At 31.1% G+C, this 14,313-nt stretch overlaps 1 protein-coding gene across 1 annotated transcript; it reads right to left on the reverse strand.

Annotated features, from left to right (window-relative positions):
- Positions 1–830: 830 nt before the first annotated feature.
- On the reverse strand, positions 831–12,993 carry LOC139502432 (uncharacterized). Its single transcript, XM_071291906.1, has 7 exons — positions 12,958–12,993; positions 12,585–12,649; positions 10,175–10,340; positions 4,384–4,466; positions 3,257–3,325; positions 2,595–2,609; positions 831–908 (listed from the first exon to the last, which is right to left on the reverse strand). The coding sequence occupies exons 2-7, from the start codon at positions 12,637–12,639 to the stop codon at positions 868–870; spliced, it is 429 nt and encodes a 142-aa protein (XP_071148007.1). The 5' UTR covers positions 12,640–12,649; positions 12,958–12,993; the 3' UTR covers positions 831–867.
- Positions 12,994–14,313: the final 1,320 nt, after the last annotated feature.

The following is a 14,313-nucleotide window of genomic DNA, read 5'->3' on the forward strand; positions in this document are numbered from 1 at the left end:
AACATATGAATATTTCAATAAAGTCATGCAAAAAATTCCCTCCTATTGATGATGGCTTTTGAAGATTGATATATTTGTTGTCTTGAACGTGAGGAAAAAACAACTGTTACTTTCATTTAGTGAGATCATAATTATTTGCAAATCATCAAGCCTACATCCTTTGTAGTTTTAGAAATATAAACAATTAAAAAAAAAAAACACTCTACATATGACCATTTATATTGTAAATGCTGAAAACGTTAGTCTATATCTAACTGCTTTAAATCATAAATCACTAATATCACGTGGTTTTACTCGTTTCACTGAGTTTTATCGTTTGATTTTGTTAATTTTTTTTTTATATTGACCTACCATTTGATAGTTTACCTAGGGGTTCGTTATTTTTGTAATACTCTCTTTTCATTCTAATTTTGATTGACAGATATAAAAATGATTACTGTTTCTAATGTTTCTTTTATTTTGATTCGTACATAGTGACATTTATATATCATCTATATATTCCAATAAGTGATTTCCTTTATTTGTATTACGCCTAACATATTTCTATATTTTTTAACTTTACCCACCCTTCACACCAAAGGGGAATATCATAAAAATAAATAATGTATAAAGTAATCTCTCAAGCATCCACACCAGTGCGTCCGAGAAACATTTAATAACATGGATGAAATTTTGCGATTAACCTCGTGTTCATTTTCCGGTTTATAGTTGGTTAATTGAAAACCCTACCACGTCGGCATTTTCATTTAAACAAAATGTATCATAAGGAAATAAAGTCATATTGATTAACTCCCTGTCAATTTTAAAATTGTCATTGTTAACCAGACAAGTTAAGTAATATAATATGTGTAACTATGTAAATGTTGTTCAATCATTTAAATATAACTTACGTAATTTCGCAGCTTGATCTGTGAAAAAAAATAAAAGTTCATATTTAGTAACAAACACATTACTATTATGATTATACATGGTCATAAATAAGCCTCAAGCAAACGTTTTGTATTACAGGTATCTACGTATAAGCTTACAGGTATACTTATATGAAAGGGGAATTGAGGGAAAGGATATTGCAATTGTGGTCTGAATTTTCTAACAATCATAACGATTTCTTTGGGGTCAAATTAATTAATATTTCGTTCAAGCTTCACAAAAGGTTTAGACGACCGATGGTTTACAAATATTAGTAAGATAAAAAAAAAAGAAGGCAAAAGATATCAGAGGGACACTGTCATGATTTAAAAAGAAAAAGAAAAACAGACAAATAATAGTTCACAAGACACAATATGAAAAACTTAAGACTAAGCAACACGAACCTACCAAAATATGGGGTTATCGCAGGTGCTGAGGAAGGGTAAACAGAATCTGCTCCATATGTTGCATCCGTCGATTACTAATATACAATTGTGTGATGCTTTTTCACTTGTTTCAACTTATCGTCATATCTTATAGGAGTAAGTCGACGGATGTCAAATGTCGAGAAAGTACAGCTTAACCTTCAGAAGCACCGTACAAAAAGAGGTTAGGTGGATTTCCTGTTGCTACGTCATTAATTGTATAATTTTGTTGTATGGAAGGGTTTGTCGTTTTGTTGTTCTCATTTTTTCCATGGCATTTTCAGTTTGCTTTTACTTATAAGATTAAATATCACAATGGTATCTTTCGCATATCTTTTGCAAGGCACTTGTATCTAAAAACTTTGTTATAAGTATGTTTGTCGTAAGATCATTATTGAAAATGAACGCATAAAGCATACTATTACAAAAACATTATATTTTTGTCATCGTTTTAGGTTTATACATAAAATGATCAAAATCTTTTCACAAATTCTATGTCAATTTTTAAATAATGTTGAAATATAGGTTTTGACACAGTAGAATCTCTTTTTTATCACAAAAAAAAGCAAATGCATATCTATCTATCTATTATTATCCCACGCCTTGTTTCATTTCAAAGAAAACTATTAGTGTTTCAATTGCTTGAGAAATAAGTAAAGGTTTGTTAATTGTTGGTGATTAACATTACACAGGTTATATGCTTATCTTTTTTTACGTGTTGCATTAAAAATGTTAAATGCTGATATATATGTTTGTATATGTATAAAGTCGTTAGAAAAATAACAAATCCATTTCACGACCTATATAGTATTGCGGTTTTTTTTTGTAGAGCTGCGTTCTCTACCAGAAAGGGTAGGGATTTTGTCCAAAAATTCCTATCGCATAAATATTGATATAAAAACAATCTATACTTATATATCATAAAGTTAGCCAACTTATATCACTTTACGGAATTAAATGATGAAACTGAAACGTTACACTTTAGGTGAACAGTAACTGAAAAGATTGTGAAATTGAGAGAAAAACTCAAATTTATTGTTGGAACGCTTAACATACCTGGTTATAGATCTCATGTTATGAGATGATAAATTAACATAAGGTCAAAGATTGTTAAAAAAAAAGATTTTTATGACAAGATCCATTAAAAATGTAAAAAGGTATATCTAAGTGACTGATGGATTTCATTGTTTCTGACATGTTATGTTTTCCTACATAGTTCTGTACACAATATCAAAACAAAAACAACACATGTATACTTACAATCTTGTCCTTTAGCTGTAAAAAGAAAACAAGAGAATATTACAATTTAAATATGAAAATAAATATGCATGTTTATTTCAGGTTGTAGAATCTTTGATTTAAAATACTTAACGTATTTAGCTACATGATATTAAGTATTGCAAAACAACGCTATTTCAATTGTATTTTCATATAACCAGATGATGTTAGTGCATGCATATTTTTTCACTCCCAGGTACAGGTCTCTGAAAATGCAATTAGACAAATGAAGTCTAACAATATCAATAACATCAATAATTAAAAACACCACTGACGTATCATATGGTTTAAATGGGGTACATATCCATTTTGTAATCAAATTTACAATAGCCAAATTCAAGAAATACTGGTCTCATCTAGGAAATACAATAAATAGGAAAAAGTAAAAACAACAAATTTGATAATTTCTTGCGTCCGTAGAACTTGAGTGACAGTCACTTCAAGTAGGCAAAATACTGTAAGATCGTCCCTTAAATGATAAATTTTAGTTACCTACCTTATTATTTATTTAATAAAATGACAGAACTATCCAAATGCCAATTTAGACCTCTATCGATGTTGATGAAATGATGAAAAACAGATGACGGTTGTAATTTTTTATTTAGCCACCATACACGCGCATTCAATGTTACAAAAATACATACCGACAAATAAAGCTGATGTAAATGTTCCTGAACAAACATCACAAATTGATGGTTCTCTTAAAAATGTTCCTGTAAGTAAAAGTTTACAAAGAGTTATTTTGTGTTTTATCATACATCAATACATAACAATAACATAGCTATTAAACTAAGAGTTCAAAATGTTAAAGTTAAAATCAAGTTATCGTTAATTATACAGACACCATCACGAGTTAGTTGTCCGTTATGGGTAATCTGTCTCACAGATGCTATTGAATATGTTCCTTATGGCGTAATTACACTTCCGTTCCATTTTCATGAATGTGAGCTACTGAATAAGACTATTTTTCCGCGTTTGTAATAACATGAGCAACACGACTGGTTCCCCTTCCAGAGCAACTGAGATCACCCCAGCTTTTTCTTAGTCTTTATTTTTGTATGTTATGTCTGCAGGTGTACTACATTTATTACAATCATTTTATTATCATTCTTCTTTTTTCATCATAGCGATGTCAGTTTATTTTCTATCTATGAGCATTCATGCCACGTCTTCTTTTTATATGTCATGTTGGCGGAGAGTTGCCTCTTCTGCAATCATATTACACATCTCCAAATAGAGGTACGAAAGCATGACTTCTTAAGCCAATACATATTATAATTGTTCTATTAATATTATTCCTAATTTCGGTAGTGATTAACAGAAACCATCACGAGATGTATCACTGACGACATGTTTTACTTCGGGTAACAAACATTTGTCGTCTGTTTATGAAATCTAAGATGGCGAATGTTGGCTGGCTGATGATACATGCATAACTGTAGAAGCTAAATCTGTCGAACAAACTGTTGTTGTTCTATTTAGAGTTTATTGCAATTATTTCAGTGTTTTAAGTATTTCGTAAAATGCGATTTGGTTATACATGTTATAGTCGCAATAATTTAAATTCACATTTTGAATGTATTTATATGCAAATCAAACAGGAATTTTTGTGTCAATGTCGCAAAAATTAAAATCGCATTTCATTCTAAAAATAAATGTTCGCAATAAGTTTCGAATTCTCAGTACGTGATTGCTAATTCCATTTTTTTTACCGTGTTTCTTGACTTCTTAATTGATCTTGTATATATTTTTATTGATAACAATGACTTACTGTAAGGTGTAACATACACAAATATTATTCGGGCAGTACGGTCATAGAGGGTGTGTTTTACACATCTGTATCTATTACCATTCCTGAAAAATAAATTATCTAATTAAATAGTATATAAAAAAGCGGACAATAAGAATTTGTAGAGCATTATTTTAATATCAGTGTGATGTAAATATGTAAATCAAGTCATAGATGACTCTATGAACCAATTCGTCAAACAACCCCGCCGCATTTTTGCGCCTGTCCCAAGTCAGGAGCCTCTGGCCTTTGTTAGTCTTGTATTATTTTAATTTTAGTTTCTTGTGTACAATTTGGAAATTAGTATGGCGTTCATTATCACTGGACTAGTATATATTTGTTTAGGGGCAAGCTGAAGGACGCCTCCGGGTGCGGGAATTTCTCGCTACATTGAAGACCTGTTGGTGACCCTCTGCTGTTGTTTTTTTATTTGGGCGGGTTGTTGTCTCTTTGACACATTCCCCATTTCCATTCTCAATTTTATTTTTTACAGAGTTTGTCTTTAGTGCCGTGTGGAGGCAGTAGAGTGCCTCCCCGTGCTTCAGGTTTATGCTCTTATAATATACTAGATTATGGAGTGTGTGTCCAAGTGAGAACTGCTCTAATTCATTACTTTAGGAATATTTATCTAAAAGTAGTATTTCAATATTCAGCCCCATTCTACTATTTAATACTGATAGCGTTTGACATTTTTAGCCGAACAAATTTATCCATTTTATATACTTCAATTATTGTATGCTGGTTCATATTCTGGACGCCAATCTTTGCTCCTTTATTATATAATTCACTAACAAAACAATTATGAAGCTTAGAAATGGAAAATTACTAAATACTAAACTTGTTCAAAGGGTATCCACACGTCTCAATCTTCAAAATCGGTTATCTAAAAATGCTACCATCGCTAACATTTTTAACAATAAAAAACGTGGATACCCTTCTATCGATAAGTGTCATGCCAAAAAATGACTTACATGTCCCCGTCTTTCAACCAACAATACGGTAAGGTCCACTTTTAATGGTCGCACATTTTCTTTAAATTTTGAAACTGATATAACTTGAAAAACAAACAGTATTATTTATTTACTCACATGAAACAAACCGGGGTGTGGTATTCAGTACGTAGGAGAAACTGGACGATATTTATCTAAACGCACTCAAGAACATCTGTATCGTTTTAAAAGACCCAATAAATTCAAAAGTATCATTTACCAACACCTTAAGAAGCACAGCCATCCTTTTAAATATTTAGCAGTTCAACCTTTAGAAGTAGTAAATAAGCAGCCTGGTGAATCGCATTCAAAGTGTGTACGATCACGGAAAATAATTGAATTAAATTGGATTAAAAAATTACAGACAGTTTACCCTCTCGGTCTAAATGATAATATCATGGGAATTGGTAATATATCTAGAACCAATTCCGTTAACATTTTGGATATAGTTTCTAAAACTGTTCGTAAAAAACGTTCTCACGGTCGTAGAACAAATCGCAATCAAAGAAGATTTCGGGCCAATCATACCAATATTTCGGACCTAATTTCTATTTCAAAAAACAACGGCAGACATTATCTGTTAACAAAACCCTGTTCGTTACCGGTTAATAAGTTAAATAAAATTTTGGAGGATTGCAACACAATTTCATATAGCAATCCTAAGTATGAAATTGTTCAAATTATTATGGCATATTGTTATTCTAAATTATTTCCCAAAATTGATCGCCCTGAAGATCATAAAAAACATTTTATTAAAATTAAGTATGTCAATAAAGGCTTTGATTTTGTAAATATTGCCGGTATATTTAACGACCATTCTGTTAAAGAACAAATTCCTGGATATTTTGACAATACTGAGCTACCTCTTATTTGTTATATTTACAAGAAATCTACCCGGAAATTTGTGTTTAATTATAGTCAATTGTGTAAAGATGTTAATATCAGTGAAAATACACCTACTTCATGTAATTGCAGTAATTCCGAATATATTTATGGCCCCATTTCCCATGTTATAACAGGAGATCTTAACATCGTTCAAGACCGAGAGTTAAAATCATTCCTCAGTAAAGGACCTAAATATCGTCCCCCGTCAATTATTAATTGGAATGAGTGTCGTAATATCATCCACGACTCACTCCATACTTACTGTATGAAATGGATAAAACGGGAAAAAGCTGACAAAAAATCTTTGGACTCTTTTTTTAATTCAGTAATGAAGATAGTTGATATACGTATTCAACATTTTAAAGAACATTTTACTATAAACCCTTACAACAATAAACCTATTTCTCGTATCAAACATAAACTAAAAGAACTAGCCAAGGAATTTGTTTTTGTCCCGGCAGATAAAGCTGCTAATAATATTATTATTGTTTGACGTAAATTTTACATTGAGGTTCTGAAAAAGGAAATCACAAATTCACCAACATTCCAACTGACTCCATTTTCAGAAAACGAAATCTGTAACAAACATAAACTTTTAGGCACCGCTTTACAAGCAGAGCCAAATACAATGAAAGTCCCAACTATGTATTGGCTTCCGAAGCTACACAAAACCCCTTACAAATATAGATTTATTTCGTCTTCAAGCCATTGTTCAACTACTAAATTGTCTATTCTTCTTACCAGCACACTTGGTACAATTAAAAACCTGATAATAAATTGTTCAAATAAGGCCTTCGAAAATAGTGGAATAAATTACTTTTGGAGTGTCAAGAACTCGTTGGAAGTACTTGATAAATTGCATGCTTATATTGGTGATTTTGAATCTGTTCAAAGTTTTGATTTTTCTACCCTGTATACCACATTGCCTCACATTCTCATTAAGAAAAAATTCACACACCTAATTAAATGGGCATTCAAAAAATCAGAATGTGAATATATATGTTCAAACTCTTTTAGGTCATTTTTTAGTAGCAATAAACAAAAAAACTATGTTAATTGGACATGCTTTGATACTATATATGCCCTTGAATTTTTACTAGATAACATTTTTGTTCGCTTTGGGGATTCCGTATATCGTCAGATTATCGGAATTCCAATGGGGACTAACTGTGCACCACTTATTGCGGACCTGTTTTTGTATTGTTATGAGTTACAATTTATGACAAAAATAAGCAAAGACCCATCGAAACAACATCTGATAAACAAATTTAATAATACTTTTAGATATTTGGATGATATTTTGGCTCTCAATAATGACGACTTCAGTATGTATATTAATGAAATTTATCCTGTTGAACTTACTTTAAATAAAGCTAATACTAACAATGACCACTGCCCTTTTCTCGATCTTGATATCTATATCACTAATGGAAAGCTGCATACTAAAATTTATGATAAAAGGGATGATTTTTCATTTCCTATCGTTAATTATCCGTTTTTAGATGGTGACGTTCCCTTGTCACCATCTTACGGTGTTTATATATCTCAACTTGTACGATTCGCTCGTGTATGTAACAATGTTTTAGATTTTAACGAGAGAAATTTATGTATTACTGAAAAATTATTACACCAGGGTTTTCGATATCACAAACTAGTCAAAACATTTACTAAATTTTATCATCGGTATAAAGACATTATTCGTAAATATAGCTCAACATGCATACTTTTAATACGTTCAGGTATTTCACATCCAATTTTTTATGGTAATATTCTTTATAAAGCACAAAGGTGTCAGTATTCACCTCAGAAACTTACAAAACCTTTGAATAGACTTATTAAGAAGGGATATAATTACGATACTGTTGTCAAGTCATTAAAGATTGCATATTTTGGCGTTAATATTGAGTCACTGATAAGGTCTTTGCATCGGAACTAAACACATTTATTCTAAAAACAGTTGTTGGCATGACACGGGTTATGTTCTTCTCATATATGTTATGATGGTATGATACTAAACCCCTAACGGGAAGGATTGTGCCTGATGTTCATATGATGAAATCATAATCTTTCAGTCAGTTTAGTTGAAGTCTGGAGCTGGCATGTCAGTTAACTGCTAGTAGTCTGTTGTTATTTATGTATTATTGTCATTTTGTTTATTTTCTTTGGTTACATCTTCTGACATCAGACTCGGATTTCTCTTGAACTGAATTTTAATGTGCGTATTGTTATGCGTTTACTTTACTACATTGGTTAGAGGTATAGGGGGAGGGTTGAGATCTCACAAACATGTTTAACCCCGCCGCATTTTTGCGCCTGTCCCAAGTCAGGAGCCTCTGGCCTTTGTTAGTCTTGTATTATTTTAATTTTAGTTTCTTGTGTACAATTTGGAAATTAGTATGGCGTTCATTATCACTGGACTAGTATATATTTGTTTAGGGGCCAGCTGAAGGACGCCTCCGGGTGCGGGAATTTCTCGCTACATTGAAGACCTGTTGGTGACCCTCTGCTGTTGTTTTTTTATTTGGGCGGGTTGTTGTCTCTTTGACACATTCCCCATTTCCATTCTCAATTTTAAGTTAAAAAGTAAAAAAAAATGCAAATAATACGAAAAAACAGGTTAACTATTGATAGCTTACAGGTAAATTTTATCAATATAGAACATCCCCTCTCGGTTAAAAAATTCAGGAAATAAAGTATGGCATGATTAAACCTCTTGCAATTTCTAGAATTGGAGAAAACTTAAGAAAAAAAACTTTTTTCAAAAATAAGTCATAGCGATGTAAGAAAAAAAAAAAAATAACCGGAAATATTCTATTTTAAAAAGGAAAAAAATAAGCATATCGCTATTTACATTTGATCTTTCCCCAATCATTTTTCAGAAATTTATATTTATGACACCTAAATCAACAAAAGTAAGCTTTCTTAATACTCACAAAAGTCATAATATACTCTCGACTGATACATTTACATTAAATGAACAGCGAGACGGAAACAAAACCTAATTGTTGAGTTCCTTATACAGTTCTGCAGATACCAGAACAAAACTTTTTTTGAACCGTACTGAAATCATTCAATATATTCAGTAGGAAAGATAAATACACTAAACAAATTTATAAAGAGGCAATCAGAAAGTGTATCAAATATAAAACAAATCATAAGTTTGAATCTATTTTGAAAACAAGAGGACAAGTAGTCAACAAGTTAATAGCATGGATTTAATCTTTGATGTGAATCAGGTTAACTATGTACCGTACACTGTAGATGTGCAAACAATAAGTAGAGTCAATTCGCTCGATGTTTTCAGATTACAATTTAAAGGAAACACAAATGTGTATTACACTGAATCAAAAGATAATAACAATTTATCTTACTCATGTTGTCGTTAGCAACAATAAAATTGAGAACGGAAGTGAGGAATTTATCATAGAAACAACCCGACCAAAGACCAGATAACAGCCGATGGCAACCAATTGGTCTTAAATGCAGCAAGAAAATCCCGAACCCGGCGGTGGGTCTTAGCTAACCTGTAAATACATTTTTTGACAGGAATTAGTATGTCCCTAACTTGAGCACAATAAAATGGGAAAGAGTACTAGAAGTATTACACTGTTATTTTGCTCTTGTCATAAATCCGGAGCCCGTGGCCTTTTTTAGTCTTGTATGATTATTAATTTTGTTTATTGTGTATATTTCGGAGTTTAGTATGACGTCCAGTATTACTGAACTAGTACATATTTTTGTTTAGGGGCCAACTGAAGCATGCCTCCGAGTGCAGTAGTTTCTTGTTGCATTTTAAACCCATTGGTGGCCTTCGGCTGTTGTCTGCTCTTTAGTCGGGTGTTTGTCTCTTTGACACATTCTCTATTTCAAGTTTCAATTGCATGTGCACATTTTCTTACCTGACTACAAGAAAGGCTCCAAGTCTTGCATAACATTCTCTTAATTCTTCTCCATTATTAACTGATAAAATTGATGTATTGGTACATGAAAATGTGTATGTATTTGTTTCATCGACAAATTCGCCTCTGTTGACTCGAGAACATGGATGGCTACACAACGCATTTACTGAAAACAGAATTGTAAGTATGTTTATTTGGATTCGTATTTAGATACCTGTGAAACAACTTAAATGCACAGTTTTTGCCTTTTCATTCCATTACTTATTATTTCATGAATCTTCTCCTAAGTTTTAACAGAATACCCAAGTGACAGCAAATGAATTCTTTAAAAAAGCAGAATCAGGAACATTTCCGGAATAAGAGTTTAGTTAGAGAACAATTAGGAGATCGGGCAATGAGATGACTATCAACCAGATAACGTGGATGGAAAAAACTAAATACTAGCTAGGGCCATCAAACGTCCTTCAAAAATGAGTATGCCTAAATCAATGTACAAAGCCAAAAAGGCCCCACCAAAAAATACGTTAAATAATTCAAACGAAAGAAGTTAGGGCTTGCATAGTTAAAAGAACGAAACATAATTACATCAAGGGAAAAAGTCTTCCTCAGACTCATCAGTGGCATAAAAAGTAAAAATATTGAAAGGTCAATTCAAATATAGGATTTAAAACTAAATATTTCGGTAAAACTACTTTGATAGGAACGTAACACGAACACATCTAACAACAAGACATCAAGCACAAAATGTCGTACAAAGAGTACTCACAGCTACTGAGAGCTAGATCAATGGCAGTTATAACAAATAAATAAGTAATGTTCTCCCTACATATCGTAGCGAAAAAAAAAGATTTTCTACAGAATTCAGATTAAAACGTGTTGTTTTTTTTTGTTTTTTTTTTTTTTAACAAATTTACAAATAAGTTTACATGGACCGTCTTTAAAATATTGAGCTTTGTAAATAACATAGCTAAAAATCCAGGTTTGATCAATCATTTTTAAGATAAGGAAATGCATATACCATATAGGACAGTTGTTTTCCATATGTTTGATGTGTTTGGGCTTTGGATTTTGCTATTAACTTGGTTAAAGGACTTTGAATGTCTTTGGAGTTCGGTATATTTGTTAGTTTAATTTTTGATCAAAGAATGTAATACTCTGGTTGTACATATACGTCAAAACCAAAAAAAAAAAACGTGTGTATCTATGTAAATATTCAGTAAAGGTTCTTAATTATATTTGTTACAAATTCAAAGGTTCCGTTCATGTCAATCTGAAACTTCACTACAGACAAGGTCATTTGGAACTAGCTATGACTTCAAACGCACTGCATGATGGGATCAACAAGAACATCACTGTCCAATTAATTAAATACATAAATGAAGAGGAAACGGAAAATCGTATCAACTGTCATACATTTTTTTGTATAGTGCTTTTCGTGGGTCATTGAAATATCTAAATTAAGAAAAGTACATTTACAGCTGTTTATATAACTGTTATTAAACATATTGTTAAATTTAAGTTACCATAGGTATATCATCTCAGTATTATCAGAGAAATATTCATTAGTAAAAGCAAATATCCATTCCCAATTTTAAAGATATCATTCAGGGAACGTTTTGTTAAATTTAGAAAATAAGATGGCAGTGAGATGTATTTACTGAGTCTGACATTACATTGCAATCCATGACACTAAAAGATCAAGTCTGGAGGGTCAGTTGTTGTTCATAAAAATACATTCAATTGGTCGTTTAAAAGTAATTGCTGAAACTTTCACAGATCTTCACAAGAAGAAAATTAAACTTTTAATTATCTCATCACACAACAAAATTAATATATACAGCATGCCCAGTGTATTTATTGTTTTCCTTACAAAAGAAGGATAAATATGATTTTGAGAAAACACGTTTGCAATAAAATTTTATGAAAGGAACATTTAGTTAAATTAGAAAATGTGTGTTTGATAAAACTTGATGCAAGTGTATTGTTAATAAAAAATAAATTGAAGTTTTCATTATTCATTATTTATCGAAAATATCCCCCATTTTTTTTCTTTAAAAATATTTATTCAACCATTTCCAGATTGCTTTTTTTAATTAATAATACGTTATGTTACTGTAGTTAGAGAACGTGAAAAATATTAGTTGAGGAAAGGATACAAAAGTTGATGGATTCGTGAAGTGTAGTCAGCTTATACAAATCGGAGACCTTTAATTCTTAGAGGAGGTATTAAGCTAACATGCGGAAATGCGTCTGTCTATAACTTGATTATCTCTGAATAGCACGACATCAACAATTAACAGGAGATAATAGGTTTTTTTAAATGTTATTTAGACAAAGAAAGTTTGATTTTGCCTGGGACAGACGAGGAAAATGTAAAATCCTTAATATTTCAACTCTATAAAGAACTTACCTGCTACGAGAACGAATAAAAAAATAAATACACTGACGACTGCCTTTACGAACATGATCAGAGATCTGGAGAAAAATAAAACACATAAATGATTATGTTTCACAGAAATTGCCATACAAAAAATTGAAATAATGAAAATCCATTCAATTTATATGTCGATGTGAACATTGACAAATAGATTTATTCTTTAACACACTATCACAATAAATTCATAAAAAGTAAAAATTGAAAATAATGTCAACGGCGTTAAAAAGCTATTTGTCATTTGAAAACGTATATGTATTTGCCTTAACGTAATTTAAGCTTTTCTTATCCTTTGCAGAAACTTAATTCAAATTCGAGAGTCGCAAATAAAACACGTGTGTCGTATCACCTGTAAACTGAAATTCACAAACCTGTGTGTATGTTTATTAGTGTTATGAATATATTGTTATAGACATCATATTTATATGTTTTTTGTTAACCACATTATAAGTTTAGGTGCTTTTTGGTCGTATTCACCGAAGCATTTAATTAACATACGTCATCATACAGAATTGTTTTTCCCAAAATTAATGATAAAAATGTAAGTCAGATATTTATATATAGTTAACGAGCTAATCTATTAAAATGTTATGTATCCTTTATCTTTCAATACCGATAAAATATATTTGTTTTTGTTATTATTTATTATGGCTGACATAAGTTGTGCGCTTCCTCTTATTCTCTTCATGTTTAAAAGGGTTTAGTTAATTCTTACCCGACATATTGAATTCATAAACAGACGAACATTGTTGTATCTCTTTTTTAAATAACATACAACAATTTAAAAAGATTTATGTTAGTCATTTCTTTAACTTATCAACCAAATAGAACGAATGTATCTTATTATATCAAATAATTTACCAAATTAGGATTTGTCTTTTTTCCATTTTTTTATAAAAGTGAGAAAGATCAGATAATACAACTCACCTTACAGAAGATATGGCAAATAAATGTAACTAGTTTGTTTTGTAGAAAGACAAACGAGAACAGTGACCCCATTATCCTTGTATTGTTATAACATCACCCATGTAGTAAAAACCAGTACGGTTAATGAAAATAACCGTATTAATATAAATTTGGTTGAACGTTCGCATCTTTATATTAATGTTACCAATTATAGCTTAAAGTATGGCCTTCAGCTCAGAGCCTAGGCTCACTCCGAACACGAAGCTATAAAAGGCTTCAAAATGACTAGTGTTAAAAATTCAAACAAGAAAACGACAACCATTGAAATTTTATCTGAGGAAGTTTGACCATAGCATTTGATTAATTTATTTATGACCAATACTGATATAAAATATGGTGTTCTTATCCTTTCAGTTTGTTTTTGTGTCTGTGTATATTTGTTTTTGTGTATGTGTATATTTGTTTTTGTGTGTGTTTGGGGTGGAAAAATAAATTGTTTGATTTTAGATTTCTTGAAATAATGTTTTGTTCAGAATGGTCATTGAAAACTTCTTTTCGCATTTCGTCAATTGAAAACTAGCGATGAAAAACCAATGCCCCCATGAAATTAACGGTCGGTTACTACATGCAAATTATCTTTTAATATGTAAATACCTTTTGCCTATGATCTGAATATTATTATCATATTTTTTTATCTTCCACAGTATTGTAGTTTCAAAAGATATCGTTTAGACATTTGGTATGTGATATCGTAACTATGTAATAGTTTTTACGTCTTTAAAACTGTTTATCCGAATAC

This window comes from Mytilus edulis, chromosome 14 (assembly GCF_963676685.1).
Source record: "Mytilus edulis chromosome 14, xbMytEdul2.2, whole genome shotgun sequence".
Classification (NCBI taxonomy): domain Eukaryota; kingdom Metazoa; phylum Mollusca; class Bivalvia; order Mytilida; family Mytilidae; genus Mytilus; species Mytilus edulis.

Bases quoted from the DNA above. Each gene is read 5' to 3' on its own strand.
- LOC139502432 (XM_071291906.1), bottom strand. From the start codon at position 12,639: ATGTTCGTAAAGGCAGTCGTCAGTGTATTTATTTTTTTATTCGTTCTC. The intron at 4,467-10,174 runs GTAAGAAAATGT...TTTATTTTTCAG, and splicing joins GGAGCCTTTCTTGTAGTCAG to GAATGGTAATAGATACAGAT. The intron at 3,326-4,383 runs GTAAGTCATTGT...TTTTACTTACAG, and splicing joins TGTGTATGTTACACCTTACA to GAACATTTTTAAGAGAACCA.